We start from the raw sequence: 19,936 nt of genomic DNA, 5'->3' as shown, positions 1-19,936 counted from the left end.
CTCGGGGCAAAGAGCCGAAACTCCGAGATGAGGCTGCTAAGAGCGGTAGCGGTGACCAACCGGTCCACGAGAAGGAGAACCCTTGGATTACGGTTGGTAAGAAAAGGCGTGTTGAAAAAGAGAAGGAAAGGCGACGCACCGGTCCTCAAAACAGAGGGTAACAGCTACGCAGATGTGCTGCGGGCTATGCGGAGCGAGGATCGTCTCTCGGAACTAGGCGCGGATGTTAAAAGCATCCGGCGCACTAGGACAGGAGAGATGATGCTCAAGAAGAATGCCGTCAACAAGGGCTCTTCTTTTACGGCACTAGCACAAGAAGTGTTAGGTGAAAAGGTACGGGTGAGGGCTCTGACGCCGGAGGCGACTCTCCAGTACAAGAACTTGGATGAGATCACCACCGCGGAGGAGCCCTCTGCTCTCCTTAAACAGCAGTGCAATGTGGACGCGCCAAGCGCATCGATCCACGTCAGGAGAGGCCCAGCAGGTACGCAGATCGCAACGATCACGCTTCCAGTCAAGGAAGCGAAGTAAGCGACTGCTAAGGGCATGGTTGAAGTCGGATGGTCGGAGTGTCCGCTTAGTGTTTGTGAGCCGCCGGAAGTGTGCTTCAGGTGCTTCGGACGAGGTTACAAGTCGTGGGCATGCAAAGGCCCCGATAGGAGCAAACTCTGCAGAAGATGCGGAGTAGAAGGCCACTTCGCCAGGGAGTGTAAATCGACGCCAAAGTGTCTGATTTGCACGGCAAACAAGGGCCATGTGACGGGTGGGCCTAAGTGCCCAAGCATAAGTGGACGTAACGGCCGAAAATGACGCAAGTCACACAGTTGAACCTGAATCACTGTGAAGCAGCGCAGCAGCTGTTGTGGCAATCCGCCTCGGAGTCGAGTACAGACATCGCGCTTCTTTCGGACCCATACCGCATCCCCCCCCCCCCCCCAATAACGGGAACTGGGTTGCGGATAAGGCCAAGAAAGCGGCGATCTGTACAACCAGCTTCGCGATTGCCGATAGGTCAGTTCTCGTCCATGCAAGACTCGCTGGCAAGCGCACTAGTAGGACTGAGCCCCTTGGTCATTGGTGGGGACTTTAACGCGTGGGCGGTCGAGTGGGACAGTCGCTCTACGAACGAGAAAGGTTGGGCTCTACTCGAAGCTATGGCGGGATTGAACGTTAAGATCGCGAATGTCGGCAGTGTAAGCACATATAGCAGAAACGGTGCGGAGTCCATCATTGATGTGACCTTCTGGAGCCCAGGGCTTAAGGTTGAAGGATTCGTCATTGACAAAATCGTCATCATTGAAAATTCAAAAGCAGTTTTCTCGCTCAAAACTTAAATGTTTGAAAATGTATTCGCTATACTGCAATCTCCACCCGCAACACAGTGAATACATTTTCACCGCGGAAATTTTAGATTTGAACGAGGAAACTACTTTTGAATTTTCGATGATGACGGTTATGTCAATGACGAATCCTTCAACCATAACCCTAGCTCAGACTGGAGAGTTGATAACGGGTTCACGCATAGTGATCACCTGGCGATTCGATACAATATCGAACAGGGCGGTAGACGGCAGCAGTCAAGGATAACCGACACTCACCGAGGATGGCTAACCTCGAGTTTCGATAAGCCGGCATTTAAGGAGCGACTGCTCATGGAGCAGAACACCGGCTACCTGTCTAGCGACGGTCTAGTTGGTACCCTGAGACGAGCGTGTGATGCGGCAATGCCGAGACGATCCATACCCAGGAATGGACGAAGACCGGTATACTGGTGGTGTCAAGAAATTGCGGAGCTCCGCGCATCTTGCCACAGGGCAAGGAGAAGGATGCAAAGAGCCCGGACCGATGAGTTGAGAGCGGAGCGAGAGGTGTCATACAGGGCGGCAAAGTTGGCATAGAACAAAGAGATCAAGACGCGTAAGCGGGCGTGCTTCAATGATCTCTTTCAGACGGCCAACACAACCCCCTGGGGAGATGCATACCGCGTAGTCATGTGCAAAACGAAAGGCACATCTGCACCACCGGAACGCTCTCACGCGATGCTGCAGAGGATTGTGGAAACGTTGTTCCTGCACAAATGTCCCAAATGGAGGATAACGTGCCTCTGGAGCCGGCCTTCTGAAGACCATTCTGGTCCGAGTGAGGTTCCCCCAGTGACGAATGATGAGTTAGCCGTAATTGCGAAATCACTTGAGCTGAACAAGGCCACGGGCCCGGATGGCATTCCGACGGTAGCTATTAAAGCAGCTACCGAAGCTAGCCCTGGCATGGTCAGATCGACTATGCAGAGATGCCTGGATGGAGGTGAGTTTCCGGAGAGGTGAAAAATGCAAAAATTTGGTTCTACTGCCCAAGCACGGGAAGCCACCAGGTGACCCGTCGGCTTTTAGACCAATTTTAGACACGGCCGGGAAAGTCCTAGAGCGGATCATTTTGTCAAGGTTATTTGTATATACCGAGAGGACGGACAACGCGGGGCTATCAGACAGCCAGTATGGGTTTCGCAAAGGAAAATCAACAGTGGATGCCATTAGGTCGGTGACTGGATTGGCCGAAATTGCGCTGCAGAAAAAGAGAAGAGGCTGTTATTATACTAGTTTACGGATCAGTGGTGTGCTTTCACAAAACCTCAGAAGTCCCGCAAGGTTCCATCCTGGGTCCGGAATGTCATGTACGACGAGGTGTTGAGGTTGAAGTTCCGGCTATGGGGTAGAGATCGTTGGCTTCGCTGACGACATTACGCCGGAAGTCTACGGTGAATCGATCGTAGAAGTGGCGTTGACCACTACCATTTGATCAAGGTTGTGCAGGCGAGGATGAGATCCAGGAAACTGGAGTTGGATCACCACAAAACTGAGGTGGTGGCTGTGAAAGTACTCATAGGCTGATGTGTCTGGGGGTTGCGAGCGCGTACCGTACCGTGTCACACGATGCACTCTGAGTCATTACTGGTATGGTGCTTATCGGCATCCTTATCAGGGAAGACACAGCGTGTTTTGAAATGCGCGGCACAAGAAAAATACGCAGGACTGCCAGGATGGCCTCTATGGTCAAAGGAAGGTGGACCCATAAGTTGATTCCAAGGGTTGATAGTTGGATTAACAGGTATTTACTATGGGAACATTCCACTTGACTCAGGTCCTTATGCCCTGCGTTGCTTTCGACAGTATCGTTTCTGTAATGCGAGTTCAGTTTTTGCTGATTTAGAGGAAACGGCGAAACACGTTTTGTTCGTGTGCCCGCGTTTCCGCACAATTCGTGACAGCATGCTGGTCGCATGCGGGGAGGACACAACTCCGGGCATTCTTGTCCAGATGATGTGTAGAGATGAGTTTGGCTGGGATTCCGTTTCAACGGCTTTCACCCACATCGTCTTGGAGCTACAGAGGAGGTGGCCCGTGGACTCGGAGAATGGCTAGTGCAGACGCTATACAAGACGTGGTCCAAGGTTTCGGAATCGGCTACGTAGGTCATACCGGTGCCCTGCGGTTGAAATCGACCCTTACAGTGATTAAATGGCCGAGAAGAGAACATCCTGGTAGCATTGCTGTCGTGGCGTCGGGGTAGGTGAAGGCCCCATGTCGGCACGTCCTTCTGTGTGCTGGCTGATAGGGCATTACCTGCGGGAGGTCAAATCGCTGTGCACGCGGTACTGGATCTTGATACTTGCTGTGAAGTTGGAAGTGGTTTCGACCCTACCTGCCTTCCGAGGACGAAGGGAGTGCTGAGGACCACTCGAGATATTGGCTAAGCGCCAGCAATGCCAAAGATGGACGCCCCAAAGCGAGCCATCGATGTTCGTTGCTGCAGGCTACGCAGTTAACTTAGAGGGTGCGATGTGCATTAGGCCCTCTCTGAAGCAATGCCTTCTTGGTGGTTCCGGAGAGACGAAGGGTTTGGCGGCCATGGGCATGTTTTGCTGTCCCTGTAAATTTGGGGCATCAATATTTCCTTATTTCGCAAACCTACGTATACAACAGCTTTCTAAGATTTCAAGGGATGACTCGATCATCTAGTTTTATAAATATGCCTGGTTCGTCAAAACGTCATGTGATTACATTCCAACGGTTCTAAGTCATACAGTTTAACGACGAAATCTTCGTCACAGCACATTCTGCCTCTCGGACGCCAGCTCAGTCCCTGTCTCACGTGACTATCTCACGTACACTTCACGTACTTCCCACATATATCCGAAGACCAACCAGCACTTACTAACAATTTTGATACTTCTTTCACAAAATCCCTTCTCGAGGATTTGTCACCCAGTCGGTCAGTGCTCGAGCAATACCCCTGTCACTAGCCATTATCCCCACTTGGTGGCCAGGTCTCGCTTTACCGGTTCATTAGATCTGCGCCCGTCGTGTCCGATCATCATCAAGGTTGTCCCCAACGAGAGGGGAGCGATCGTGGCGCTTGCGTCCTCGAGTCTCTTCATCATAGTTGTCACGGGCGCGGAATGATTTATTTTAAGGTTACCGCAGCCACCTTCGTTGCACCGCACTGCCGCGCCATCGGTGAGTGTTTCTCCGGACTATTCTTAGGTACACCTCGTTCACCGCATCCGAAAGCTAGCGCACACGGGAGATATTTCTCTTTCTTGGGATAAATTTAGAACCGCGATGAGTCTTTCCTTGGGAAGAGGCATACTTAAAGTATGGTTCATCTGGCAATCAGTCACGGCCGATTGACGTAGATTCCTCCTTGCAAAGTGCCAATCATCGTCATCATTTTTCCCTGTTTGGCGGGATTGGCCATCATCGGGTGGATGCGTGGAGGAAGAGGGAGGTATTGTCTGTGTTTTCGGGATCATCCAAGAAAATTTTCGGTCTATTTTGGGAAAACAGATTCATTGCTGAGGTACGTACTGCAGCGGTTCTGCTGATCGAAATCCGGTGGGCGAATAAATGTAAACAAATCGGTCCGGATGCAACAACGAACGTTCGAATGTTTTGCTTTGCTGGTTGGTGCGAATTTGGCTATTTATGAGTTTTCTCGGGCGGAGAGGATGCGAAGAGATCACTTTCGTATGGTATCCGACAGGTTCGCAGGAACGCCAGAGGCATTTGCCAAATCGATAGGGTGAAGCTACGTCAGTTATGCAATGGCACTTGAATGGCTATTAACTGGCAATCGGATTGCCAAAGCATTGGCAATCAATTAATAACAAATCTTCTAGCGTTGGCAGTTATGCTCATTTTGACGATCTTGCTTATGTGACGTGACAAGACTGAGACAAGACTGGGACAAGACTGGAAATACCAAAATCATGACTGTCACTATTCCCAGCCACGCCTATCTTTACCGTTGATAAGGTAATCAAAATCAAATGTATTCTCTCAGATGTTTGTGAGTTGAATAGTAACTCATCTCTATGGCAAATGAGTGGCCACTGAGTGGCACTCGATTGACAATACATTAGCAATTAAACTGCTTGTAGAAAATCGATAGGCAATCGTGTGCAAGTACTGTGTTCTGCATGAGAGATCTATCACTTTTTTATTGTTCTAATGTTTAGCCTGTGAAGAGAGTAAATAATATATCTGCGGGTTTTCTTCGGCAACGACTCACAAAAATCATTTGTTTTCTTATTACTTTGAAATATTTTACAGCAATTTATACTTTAAACTGGGCCACTCTAATCCACTTGAATCTTCAAGCTCCATCCACCACAAACTGTTGCTGATTCATCTCCACAATCTCAATCAGAATATTAATAACATATCGCATCTGAAATTTACCCATTAATCGTAATCCGATTTTTCTTCTTCTTCCTCAAACGCAGAGTGGAACCGCAGCATTTGAATCAACGCAAATCAACGAATACAGCCCAGAAAATAAACAGGTAGAATACTGAACAAACACAAACAAGCGGAAGCTGTTCGGAGAAAATAATACCAGAAAAAAATACCGTGGATTAGTTAAATAGTGCCAAGTGTACGCGAAAGGCATCAACCGCGCTAAGAAGAAGAACCCCTCTCGTTAAGAGGAGGCAAAGATTCTCCGCAAGTGCCCAGTGAAAGTCAGTGTTTAAATGTTAGAACTACCGCAACGGTTCGTTGTTCGTGTTTGCAAGTGAAATCTCGGAAGAAAAGGAAAATCTGTTCGCGAAAATCAGAAAGTGCATTCGTTAATTCCCCAAACAGAGGGCGCTGAATCATGGCGGACCATGATTTCGCACCGAGCTTCACCCAGAAGCCCCAGCTGCGCCAGGAGGACGACGGCAATCGGTTAGTGTTCGAGTGTCAGTTGATTGCGAAGCCCAAGCCGGCCATCGAGTGGTACCGTAGCGAAGAGCTCCTGTCACAGAATGCCCGCACCAAGTTCAAGATCCAATCGTTCGGCGAGAACAAGTACTTTGTGGTGCTGGAGCTGGACGATGTGATCGATACGGATGCCGGGCTGTACAAGGTCAAGGCCAAGAACCGGATGGGCGAGGTGTCGGCGTCGATCAACCTGAACTTCAGTCGTAAGTAGCGAAAAAATTATGGTTTTTGTCGAGTGTGCCAAATGTACCATTCGTCTGTGTAACAAATTCATAGTTTAATGTCAAAGGCTGTTGATTAAATTCGTTCTTATAAAACAGGTTTTATCGCGATTACAGTAATTAGAACCGCCTTTGAAGCCCTTTTACTCCGGATATCTACTAGCCCCTCTCCGAAGCATTGCCTTCTAGATGTTCTTGGAGAGACCCAATATAGAAATGTTTATTTTTTTTTCTCTAAACAATGGGGATTTAATCTGCTCAAGAGAAACCTGAGCGACAGGCTCGGGTAGTGTGGGTTTGGGAACTGCCTTCAACAGCCTATGAAGGAGGCAGAAATGTATCGCCGACCCACTAAACCATTCCCAATGCCTCCAAGCTCTACGTCACTCCGGGAACACCGAAAAAGGCTAGTGCATATAGCAATCTCGAGGTTAGAGACGTAGTCTTGCAGGAATGAAACTCTTTGAGGAGAACACCAAGTTAAAGTGCTGGCTTCTCGGATGACCTTATCACTCCATTTGTCCTCGGAAAGCAGGCAGGGGGTCGACATCACGCCCGCTTCCAACTGTAAGTATTTAGAACTGATATCGCGTGCACAGCGATTTGACCGCAACCACTTGTTCGATAGAAGGGTCGAATTCGACCACAGGACATTAGCATGGCCTGCGTAGCCGACTTCAAATTCTTGGGACACCTCTTAATTAGTCATTCCTCGGGTCCGCACACTACATATGTTCTCTGTAGGTTCGAGACATTCCAGCCAAGTTCGTCTTAAGGACAATCGTCTTGAAATCCCGCTTCAACATTGCATCGAAACTTTAGACGCACAAGTATCAAGAAGCAAGCTTCAACCATCAATGCATTTCATTATTCTGTTCTTACTCACTTGTAATTAGCTTAAAATAAAAACCTCAGGTGCACTGGTTTTGTTTACGAAGAGATTTGTGCCCTCGAAATCGTGAGTAGGTGCCAAAGCCGGCCATTGTGGCGGCCATTTTGGGATTCTAACAAGTCTGTCCTTAACACATTCTCTAAACAAGATGGTCCCGAGTCGTGCTCCCATCACATGTTGTCACGCATTGTGCGAAAACGCGGGCACACGACCATAACATAGTGCGCTGTTCTTCAAAACCTGCACCAACTGAACATTCGGGAGGACCCGATGACCGAAACAATGTAGGGTCTGGGACCATTTGGGCAGGAGCACCTATTTTGGGCACTTGCTTCTATAACGCAGTCAATTCCTAACCAATTGATATGGAATTTTGTACATTGCTAGATACTGTGCGTATCTAACCGTATTCCAAAAATTAAGTCAATTGGCTGAAAATTGACTGAGCTACAGCGGCAAGTGCCCAAAATAGGTGCTCCTGCCCAAATGGTCCCAGACCCTAGATGCAGTCTAAAGCAATCATGGCCCGATTATCACCTGTTCGAAATGAACTTGTGGGTCCACGCACGTTTCCATTTGGTCATACGTATGCCTATTTGGTCATACGTTTGCCCCTTGTTCCGCACATTTCGAAGCATTCTATAAATATCTTCGATAAGGATACCGATGGCTATCATACCTACCAGTGATGATACAGAGCGCATCGTGAGACACGGTATGGTACGCACTTACCATCCGATGGCACATTACCCTATACGTTTTCCAGGTTAGGTATATAGATTCTCGATCCACATATGTGTGGTATACCTGTACTCGAACAAGTAACCGGTTATACCCAGACTTAGAATCACTCTGGCAATAGCTGCCAGTGCTCAACAAGCGCCATTGAACGTATTATATATGTACGCCGAGGGTCAATGCTGCAGAGTTTGAAATCCTCTCCTCTTATGCTAGAGAGCTCTCTCGGAAATTTTAGAAACCGACAAGAAAGCATGTACTTAAAGTCTGTATGCCAACGGGTCACTAGGACCAGGCTCTGCTGCTTCCAAACATCTAGGAAGACTCGCTCGTCCAAAATTTTTCACATAACCGGATGAATTTGGCACTCTCAGTCTTGAAAATCAAACGATTTATTTTATTCTGCCCAACGTTTCGGCCATGGGATGTGGCCTTTTTCAAGGGAAAAATTTGGTCTATCGTTTTTGTAACAGATCTGTATATTTTGAGAGCCACTACAATGGCTACTCTTAAGGTCCGGTCTGGAGTTCCGTACCTATGCTAAGGAATTTTGCAATCCCCACAAGTTCCTCATAGGTGACCTTCCATTCATTACCCGTTTCCTTCCCCAGCAGTCCTGCAATAGGAGGCCAAGGACCCGGTTTGTGACGCGGGAAAGCCCTTCGATGATCTTCTCTCTGGAGATTGCTCGGATGGTGTCATTCTACCTCGTATCTTAACCATCACGAGCTTGTAGGCATCCCCTTAGGGGTTTGTATTAGCACATGACAGCGTGACCTTCATAGCAGGTATTTTTACTTGTCCGTATCTCTATCCTGGGTACGACTTTGGCAATCGCAAACTCCACCGGTCCACATCATCACGTGCTCGCTACATCCGTCGCGTAGTCTGTAGACAGGCGTGGTGCAGGTTCGCAATAAATTCAGTCCACCAGTACACCGCAGGTCTAACATTTCTAGGGTGGACTAGCCTAAGCATAGTGTCATGGCATGTACTCTAGAGCACCACCTGCAAGGGCTTGTTGTTGTAGTCGATGCTGTAGCGAACCACCAGGTGGTCGCTACGAGTGTAGGCATTATCTATCCTCTAGTTCGAGCAGGATCTGACCCCGCTGGTTCATGAAACGCAAACGGCTTCCCCGTTCCACGGCCCATGTATTGAAATCGCCCACTATACTACAGGCCTTCGCCACGAAAGCTCTGCCTTATACAGTACACCATCTGCGTGAACTGCTGTATGCTCTATCAAATAACAAGCAGGCGCATAATACTGCTTCAGAAGAACACTTTCTCGACCTTGGCGACCACGAAGCTCTCATTTAACATTGAGACGTTTTGGAGTGGTTCTCCGTGGGCAATATGGTCGTCTATATTGTCACCTTTTTGGACTAATCCACAATTACCGTTTCCATTGGGTACGTGGTATATGCGTTAGGGACCATTCATAATCCACGTAGACTTTTGGGGGGGGGGGGGGGTGAGGGGTGGGGCTCTGGCCAAAGTCTACGCTCCATATAAATTTCAAATTTTTTTTTTTTGAGTCTACGAGGGGAAGGGGGGTCTGAGATGGCCAAAATTTGCTCTACGTGGTTTATGAACAGCCCCTTACCGAGAGCTGAGGCTTTCTTGAAGGATATGCGGGCTCTGTGGGCTTCCTGTTGAGTGTTTGTTGTTCTCGGATATCCCGGAATAGATCAGACACTTGGAAGGTTTCGTGTACCATTGTGCCACATCCACCTTAAGTATTCCTATCTTCACGGCTACGTTGACAACCACCACAGGTAGCCGATTCAAGGTCATATTTGTCCATAACGTGCCTTTCCTCAACATTACGGCCGTGGGCCACTACAGCTCTCACTATTTTCGCAGTGCCTTGACAAACTCCTCTGCGTCTGTGATCTCATTCAGATTTCAGTGTGAGACCTCTCACTTCTAATCCTTTATTAAGGACTACTTCCGCCAAACATGTGTAAGCTGGGGCTCTTGCGGTCCGTGCTGTCTATGCTCAAGAATCTTTTTACTGGTACGAGCTTAGCATCGCTCCACTTCACTTTCAGCATCTCCGGGTACTTGATGACGAGTCTCACTTGGTTTTACTTGGCACTTGCTCTACCTGAACGCTTTTTATGCTTTTTCTCCTTCCACCTGTCTAGTACGATCCGAGAGGCTTCTTCCTCCTCGCTCGCCCCAACCTGTGGTGACTGAGGACCCAGACTAGGTCGCAGTCCCTTGCTTCCTTCAACCCGAGACGGGAAGGACTTATCCGTAGAATATACAAATCGGTTACGGTTATTTCTCAGAATCAATCGCAGGAAGGTATTTCCAGTGAAAAGGAGTGACTTACAAACACTCTACAAAATCAGGAAAAAATATTTCAGGCATCCAATCGGAATCACTGATTATAAACCATGTTACGGGTAAATTGCTTACACAGCTTTGAAACCAGATTTGGATGTCTGTTCTCTGTACTGGTGGAGTGTTCAGAGATTTGTTTAGAAATTCGATTGCAAATTTATCCAACTAGATAATTGTAAAGTGTAATTCTTAACAGATTACCATCAAAATTCTTGGCGGTATTCTCACAAGATCCACAAACACAATCCCCTTCATATTCTAGGCATATCTCTTCGGAGATTTTTATGGCAATTTACGTATAACACTCTTGGAGTATTTCGGTCGATATTCTTGGTGACTTCTTTGCATTTCCCTTGGCGTATTCCCGCTTAACCGTTATGTGTCCGACAAACTTTTTGCTTTTTTCAACACCGTGCTTTTTAAATGGGCCCTGGGTACTCGTGTACCCTGTCTTCCACATAAGGGTTAAACTCCAGTTAGCCTGCCAATGGTTGAGGCTGTGAATTCGATAACACATTAAGTCGATTCCTGATCCTGCTAGACGTTCAATATGATACAGTTTTTTCAGGAATTTTTATGGAGAGTTCTCCAAAAATTCATTAAAAAACATTACGGAATCCTTTTAATACTGTCGGTCCTTAAGATTTTTTTTTCAGAAATTCCTCTAGAGGAATCTCCAGAATTTTCATCATGAATTCTTCAACAAAACCTTCTATGCTTGAGAAATTCCTCCAAGGATAATTTCAGAAATTTCACCGGGGTTTCTTTCAGAAAACCATCCAGAGATTGCAGGTATTCTTACAGTTTTTATTTCTCAGAAAATCAAAACTGTAGAATTATTTAAGAAATATCTTAAGTTATTTCATAAAAAAATCTTCCAAATATTGCTTCAGATATTCTGAATCTGTTTCCATGATCTTTGGTAAGAGATTTCTTCAGGATTTTTTTTTTTGAATATTGATTTAAAATTCCTATAAGAATTGTACCCAGGACTTCTCCAGGTATTCTTCCAAGAATTACTTCTGCAACTCTTACTAGAATTCTTCAGAATTGAGGAGCCCAGAATCGAAGGGGTGTAAGTGACCATATGTTCGATTTTGAGCAGAGCATATCAAAAAATTCTTCTGTATGTCCTGAGATTCTTTCGGAGATGTCTTTAGAAATTGTTTCAGGTTTTTACAGAATTGTTTTATGAAATTAAATAAAGAATAACGTCGTGCGGAGTGTCATTGGGCCAAAGTGGGGTGACATTAGGTCACTATTCCGCACGATTATAATACGACGGGAATGCAAATTGTGTGATTGAATACTAGAATACATAATTCTAAGATAGTTTGCATCAACCGTCAGATTCTCTGATGTATATTGAATCCGTGGGATCGACGGACCAATGTTACTCGCCCAATGTCACCCCGAACGACGGTACTGAAGAAGTTCTACAAAAGGAGGAAGCTCTGAAGCAAACCATGGAAAAACTTTTAAAGATTCTTCTAGAGGAAGTTTTGAAAGAATTTCTTGCAAAATGACTGAAATGTTTTCGTGGACATAATCCCTGTAGAAATTTCTAAAGTAATCCTAAGCGCCAAAAGGAATTTTTAAAGGAAAATTAAGTACCAAAAAAATAAAATAATTCTGAAAGAATCATGAAAGAATGACCAAAATAAACTGGAGTATGCTCTGCAGTAATTTGAGGAATCATGAAAAAACACCATGAAATAAATCCTAAAAGGATTTTTTTGAAGAATTGATGTAATAATCATGAAAGGATTCCTGAAGGGTCTTCTCTTTGAAGAAAGGTTTCAATAAATCCCAAGACAAGTTTATGATCTAACCCCAGGTGGAATTTCCGATGATTTTCTGGAAACTCCCTCGTGAGGAGCTTTTGAAAGAATCTCCTGAGAATTTTTAGATGAATTTTTGAAGAAATGCCTAAGAGAATCCTAGGGATACTATATACAGAGATATTCCTGAAGCAATCTCTCGAGGAACTTCAACAAAAATTTCAGAAATCCTTCTGAAAAAAAAATGAATTTCTGAAGGAGTTTTGGGATGAATGCTTGTAGGCATGGTTGGTAACCATCTGTTTCGTCACCGACCAACGACGAAAAACTAAAAAAGTTCGTCAGCAAATAAAATTCCGTCACTTGCATCATCACCAGCAACCGGCAAAGAAATCACGACGAGGATGAACCGAAAATAAAACAGTGAGCTATAGCTTTCGTCATTCTCTTTTGTCTTTTGTTTTGCAAAGACGAAAAGCGAACATGCATTCGTCACATAATATCCGACTGCAAACGACTGGCAAACCATACATTTATTTGTTCAACATCTGATTTAAGACAAGACATAATCAACAATAGTACTCAACAATACTCGGTTTGTGGCTGCCGCTCTCCACCTGGTCCGCCCATCGTGCTCTCTGCACTCCACGCCTTCTCGTGCCAACCGGATCAGTTGCAAACACCAGCTTTGCAGGGTTGTTGTCCAGCATTCTTGCAACATGTCCTGCCCACCGTATCCTTCCGGCTTTGGCCACCTTCTGGATGCTGAGTTCGCCGTAGAGTGCAGCGAGCTCGTGGTTCATTCTGCTCCGCTACACACCGTTCTCCTGCACACCACCGAAGACCGTCCTTAGCACGCGTCGCTCGAAAACTCCGAGTGTTTGCAGGTCCTCCTCGAGTATGGTCCATGTCTCGTGCCCGTAGAGGACCACCGGTCTTATAGGCGTTTTGTACATGGCGCATTTGGTGCGTGGGTGAATCTTTTTCGACCGCAGTTTCTTCTGGAGCCCGTAGTAGGCCCGACTTCCGCTGATGCCGTCAGCCGTCAGTAAGGATCCGAGGTAGACGAATTCTTCCACCACCTCGAAAGTATCCCCGTCTATCGTAACATTAGAGTAAAGTGGGGCAAAAGTTCGAGTGAGGCAAGAGTTTCTTTTGAAGTATTTGAGCGCAATTCAAATTATTTCTTTTGGGTGTCAAGGTTGATCGAAACCTTTTTGAAAAAGAGTCTTTAACTCCAAAAATTATGAAAATTGATCAATGTTTCGAAAAGTTATGACAAAATGTTGATTTTTGGTCAAAAAAATGTAATTTGCGATGATCCTTCCAACGCATGGATTGGAATTGTAATGAAATCGAACTCGGTCTTTTATTTTGGGGCGTAACTAGGTATATTTTGAAGATGCTTAAGCATGCATAACTTTTTGCGAAAAAGATTTGGAAATCATATTTTACCCATAGTGGGGCAAAAGTTCGAACTGTGGGGCAAAAGTTCGAGTCATGTGGCAACTTCAGGTAAAAACCTAAAATTGTGTAAAATGTACATATTATCTCTATAAATGATGGAATTAGTGAGGATCAAAGTTGAAAAAAAAATGTTATTTTATCTAAATTTGGCGGAAAACTACTAATTTTTGGTGTAGTAAATTTAACCCTGATTTGGGTAAAATCCAGATCGAACTTTAAAGTGTATTCCAGTTCCAACATCAAATATTAATTGATTTCAATTATTTCTATTACCAAAGTGTCAAAATAGTGTGCCACGGTTAGCGAAATCCCACAAACACTAGATTCGAACTTTTGCCCCAGTGGTGGGGCAAGAGTTCGAAAAAGACGCACACATACAAAAGGTGTTGTAACTCAAAATTGAAAAGACATTTGGTGTAACTTTGTTCAGCAAGATTTTTGCTCATGGATGGTAGAATCACCACACGGTATTCATTTATTTTTATTTGCTTCGATTTTTTCAAAAAAATAGAATTTTCAACTAGGGTCGAACTTTTGCCCCACCTTACTCTACTACCCAGACGGATCCGGTCGTGTTCGGTTCCGCCTACCAGCATGTACTTTGTTTTTGAGGCATTCACCACCAGTCCGACCTTTGCTGCTTCGCGTTTCAGGCGGGTGTACAGCTCTTCCACCGTTCCATATGTTCTGGCAATATATCCATGTCGTCCGCAAAGCACACAAATTGTACGGATTTTGTGAAAATCGTTCCCCGGCTGTTGAGTCCGGCTCGTCGCATCACACCTTCCAGAGCGATGTGGAAGAGCAGGCATGAGAGTCCATCACCTTGTCTCAGTCCTCGGCGAGATTCGAATGAACTGGATAGTTCACCCGAAACCCTTACGCAGTTTTGCACACCGTCCATCAGTCTAGTCAGCTTCCCAGGAAAGCTGTTTTCGTCCATGATTCTCCATAGCTCTGCGCGGTCGATACTATCGTATGCCGCTTTGAAGTCGATTAACAGGTTGTGGGTTGGAACCTGGTATTGACAGCATTTTTGGAGGATTTTCCGTACGGTAAAGATCCGGTTCGTTGTCGACCGGCTGTCGATGAAGCCAGCTTGATAACTTTCCACGAACTCATTTACTTTAGGTGAGAGACGACGGAAGATGATCTGGGATAGCACTTTGTAGGCGGCGTTCAAAATGGTGATCGCTCGAAAGTTCTCACACATTAACTTGTCGCCTTTCTTGTGGATTATCCCTTCCTTCCACTCCTCCGGTAGCTGTTCGGTTTCCCAGATCTTGACTACTAACTGGTGCAGACAGGTGGCCAACTTTTCCGGGCCCATCTTGATGAGTTCTGCTGCGATACCGTCCTTACCAGCCGCTTTCTTGTTTTTGAGCTGGTGGATGGCATCCTTAACTTCCCTCAGCGTGGGAGTTGGTTCGTTTCCGTCCTCTGCTGCACCAACATAGTCATTTCCTCCGTTGCCTTGGTCCTCCGTGCCTACATTCTCTTCGCCATTCAGGTGCTTGTCGAAGTGCTGCTTCCACCTTTCGATCACCTCACGTTTGTCCGTCAGGAGGCTCCCGTCCTTATCCCTGCAGATTTCGGCTCGCGGCACGTAGCCTTTGCGGGATGCGTTGAGCTTCTGATAGAACTTCCGTGTTTCCTGTGAACGGCACAGCAGTTTCATTTCCTCGCACTCCGCTTCTTCCAAGCGGCGCATTTTCTTCCGGAAGAGACGGGTCTGCTGCTTCCGCTTCCGTCTGTATCGCTCCACATTCTGTCGGGTACCATGCTGCAGCATTACCACTCGCGCTGCATCCTTCTCCTCCAGAACCGCTCTGCACTCCTCGTCGAACCAATCGTTTCGTCGACTCCGTTCTACGTACCCGATAGTGCTCTCGGCTGCGTTGTTGATGGCTGTTTTGACTGTACTCCAGCAGTCCTCTAGAGGGGCCACATCGAGCACACCCTCGTCCGGCAACGCTGCCTCGAGATTCTGCCCAAGCAACACGACTTGTTTCAAGGCCAGTATCAGCAACATCAGTGCAATTTATTCACTGTTCTAATTAAGGACAACACAACACAATTGCTTCTTCTTTGGAACGCAAAAAGCGCAAATTTTTAAATCGTTATGCAACATGAGCCAGGGGGAATGATAAAAAAAAAATGAAAAAAATATATTCAGACTCGAACCATGGACATCAGGAGTATTATCCACTCACCTTACATACTACACCAGAAGCTATGTGAAAGATTTGCTGCTCAATGCACCATAAAGGTACTGAAGTTACGCGTTACTTCATTGTACCGTCTTTACCACAAGTTTGAAAGCTGTCAAAATAAAAAGATGCGCAAGTTTTCCGCAACACATTTGGAACCTAATCTGAACAAACAAACTAAAGTAAGATGTTTCATGTGTGTTACATAGCACATTTAATGCAAGCTGACTGTATTGCCACTTGTGAGGAATATGTAAGCTCCGCCTCCATAAATCGATGTTAAATACGATGTTATTTGTAATTCCTATGAAACAAAGCTGCAACTTGACGATTTTCGGAGTTTAAATGCAACTCAACTGACAAGATGAAAGTTGCGTGCGCTTTTATTGCAACTCTTTTAGACCAATGCACAGAAAACCACATTTTGGATGATGTTGCAGGTGCTGCTTGGGTGCGCGTATGCGGTCGCGACATTCGGTTGCTTCAGTCGCTCTAGGTTGTACCGTGGCAGTCGCCGGTACCGTACATTGTTGATGACGGAGAGTTTTGGGCGCAGTTTAACAATCAGCAGATAGTGATCAGAGTCGATATTAGCGCCACGATAGGTCCTGACGTCGATAATGTCAGAGAAGTGCCGTCCATCAATCAGAACGCGGTTGATTTGCGATTCCGTTTGTTGTGGTGATCTCCAGGTGTAACGATACGGGATGCTGTGCTGGAAGAAGGTGCTACGAATGGCCATGTTCTTGGAGGCGGTGAAATCGATGAGGCGTAGGCCATTTTCGTTCGTCAGCTGGTGGGCGCTGAACTTTCCAATCGTCGGTCTGAATTCCTCCTCCTGGCCTACCTGAGCGTTTAGATCCCCTATGATGATCTTGACGTCGTGGTTTGGGCAGCGGTCGTACTCGCGTTCGAGCTGTGCGTAAAATGCGTCTTTGTCATCATCAGTGCTTCCGGAGTGAGGGCTGTGCACGTTTATTATACTAATGTTGAAGAATCGGCCCTTGATCCTCAACCTGCACATTCTTTCGTCGATCGGCCACCAGCCGATCACGCGCCTCTGCATGTCGCCCATCACTATAAAAGCTGTTCGCAGCTCACGTGTGTTGCCGCAACTCTGGTAGATGGTATGATTTCCTCTAAACGTTCGCACCATAGATCCTGTCCAACACACCTCCAGCAGCGCTACGATTCCGAACCCGCGGTCCTTCAGTATATCGGCGAGTATGCGGGTGCTCCCGATGAAGTTGAGAGATCTGCAGTTCCACGTACCGAGCTTCAAGGTTGCGACCATTCATTTGCAAAGATTTACATTCATTTGCTATTATCTCAGTTCCGAAGCATGCTATCGAAAAACAATGTATGGATGAATTTAACCTTGTAGTTTTATCTGAAAGTTTGCCGAATAACATTGGGGTCGCAAACGTATACCAAAGTCGTGAGCGAGCTGTGAAGGCAACTCTCCACGCCATGAATGTAAATTTCATTCACGCTGTGGAAAGGTTTCTTCTACTTCCGCTCAACTATGGTCCTCTCCTTGACCCGCCCTAATATTATGATCTACCACACTTTTGGGGATTCAGAACCTTCGACTCCGCGGGTTCTGTCGCTACCGCAGTTTCCATGAGTGTCTCATGGTCTAGCTTGGCTGCCGTCATTGACTTTCGAAGTCTCAACAGAGCCTATAGTTGAGGTCTTTGCTAATGTTGGACCAAAAGTAAATGATGATGTCAAGGTGCTGCGCAGCCACCTCCATCGCAGAGAGCCCGACTTGCAGATGGTCGGCCTGCCAGTAGTTTAAGTACGATTCGGGAAATAACGGAATCCCACTTGTCCGCCCTGTACACATCTTTTCAAAAAGGTTGTCAGGAGTGATATTTCTACCGCATACCGCTGCACCGCGAAGCGTGGGTAATTCAAAGATAGATACGCCTGTTTATCCATCTACACTTGCTTGATGATTCTCAGTCCCTCTGCCACTTCACCGTAGACGATGTTCTACTGATTCGTCTCGCGTCTGTTTTGCCGTGTCGCTCGTAGCACTCTTGATCCTCTGCCACTATTAGTGCTGTGGACATCATGTTCGTTTGCACACATACCGCGTCCTGTGCGGTAGGCGCTGACCACCCCAATGTGGGACGGTGGGTACTCTCGAGTCGCTTCACGTTTCGGTTGACCACTAGCCACTCAACCACGGGGCGGTGCCATACTGTAGTATGGAGACCGCTACTTACGCAGCTTACGCTTCCTCGATAGTATTGCCCGGCTATTTGACATTATCTTCGCCATGCTTGCCCTTTTGCTGGCATATTGCACGTGACTTCCAAATTTCAGCCTATCGTTGATCCCTAAGTTGCTTCAGTGAGCGCTTGGAGTTGATCGTGCACCCGCCTGTGGGGACCACTGCCTGTTCAGACTTACGCACCGCCACTTCCGTTTTGTGAAGTGTCAGCTGTCTGGACCTCATCCACTGTGCCAATTGCGTGCGCTGCTGTCAGTTCCACTTCCTCTATCGACTCGCCGTATACCACGTGGGTAATATCATTGACAAAGCCGACCAACTTTACGCCCGGTGGAAGTGTGAGCCTCAATACGCCATCATACGCCGCGTGCCATAGTATCGGGCCCAGGACGGAACCTTGAAGTACCTCCGCGGTGATATTGTAGCTCCGCTCGCCTTCTTCGGTATCATAGATTAGTACCCAATCTGGAAGTAGCTCTCCGGTATCCGGCATAGGCTGTCCGGGACACCAAAGTAGTGTATCACTGTAGGTCGGCCCAGCTGACGCTGTTGAACGCATTCTTCCCGTTTAGCGTTACGACTACGTAGTAGCGGATTACCCTTCGCTTCCTTTAGAGTGCTATCTCGTCGGTGGGAGCTTAAGATGGCGTTTCTTAAGCGAAGCATGTTCTAACATCAGTGAGGACTCACCACCTTTGGCATCGCAAGGTGACCGAGCATCATGTGCGCTGCACACGAACTGTTCAAGCGGGGTTTGCCTAGGCGTGGCGGGGGTTCAGCAGTGGGCTCTGCTGGGCCTCTTCAGAAATACCACACATCCGGAAGCATCAACCCTGTTCAAGCGAACCGGCACCGCTTCCAAAGTGCCATAGCCTAGTCAGGGGTGCCTCGGGCACATCAGGAGCGATGTCAGTAAGCTCCTGATTACGATATACTGGCGCGCGACGATATTGGTCAACGAGATGGTACACTCTAAGAGGACCGCGGAGTAGAGGAGTGCTGGTGGTGACGGCATTCTATCCTCTTAGTAGGGCCGGGTGACACTGACCTGAAACGACGGATGGGCTAATGTCGGAGCCGCCTTCCGTCCCATAAAACCTTGGCAAGGCCTTAGAGTACGTTCCCGAACTGTATCCAGCTTAGGAAACTAACTGGGTGGAGGTAGGTTCAGTTGAAGTATCCTGATTTGCGCTGATCCTGGCTCTGAGCTCAGGTCCCATAAGGGCCTGTGCCAACCCGTGGGTGGCCTCCCTGCTTGCATAGATAACCACCGGGATCCTTGGGCGACTACTTCAGTGGCAGTGAGGGATAGCGGCTCTAAGGGGGACCCTTACAGCAGTGATGGAGACGTATCTAATTAGGGAATCTGAGAACGTGGAGGGTGAGGTGATCAACCCGTTCGCGAAAAGCGGACTGGTCAGATCACCAACGCAGGCGTCGAGGGTAGAATCCCCGCAAGTGTCGGAGTACGGCACTCCGAGGGTCGGGTCGGCAATAGAGGACACGCAGATGAGTGGAGCCGAGCTCACGCGTGCGCTGACTCGCAATAGGGATGGACTTCCGAAGCTGCTGGTGGTCTCCGAACAGCTCGACGAGCTGATCGGATACACCAGTGGGCGGAACAACATCAGCAAAGACCTTAAAAAAGGTCTGCTGAGGCTCCGCGATTCGGTCGCCCAGGCCCGGAGGGAGTACGATCTCCTGTTTGATCGTAGTGCGGGTAGAGAGGAGAGGTCCACGCAAACGGACCGCTCCTCCACGGAGAGTG

At 47.2% G+C, this 19,936-nt stretch overlaps 1 protein-coding gene across 1 annotated transcript in view; it reads left to right on the top strand.

Moving 5' to 3' along the window:
• LOC109425333 (twitchin) overlaps positions 1-19,936 on the top strand; it is a 115,752-nt gene that overhangs the window by 21,915 nt on the left and 73,901 nt on the right. Inside the window, exon 2 of the mRNA XM_029860217.2 lies at positions 5,783-6,466. Coding sequence (XP_029716077.2) covers positions 6,157-6,466 — 310 coding nt within the window. The 5' untranslated portion in view covers positions 5,783-6,156. The remainder of the gene's footprint in view (positions 1-5,782; positions 6,467-19,936) is intronic.

This window comes from Aedes albopictus, chromosome 1 (assembly GCF_035046485.1).
Source record: "Aedes albopictus strain Foshan chromosome 1, AalbF5, whole genome shotgun sequence".
NCBI classification, from domain to species: Eukaryota; Metazoa; Arthropoda; class Insecta; order Diptera; family Culicidae; genus Aedes; species Aedes albopictus.
This window is presented reverse-complemented; position numbering and strand designations above follow the sequence as displayed.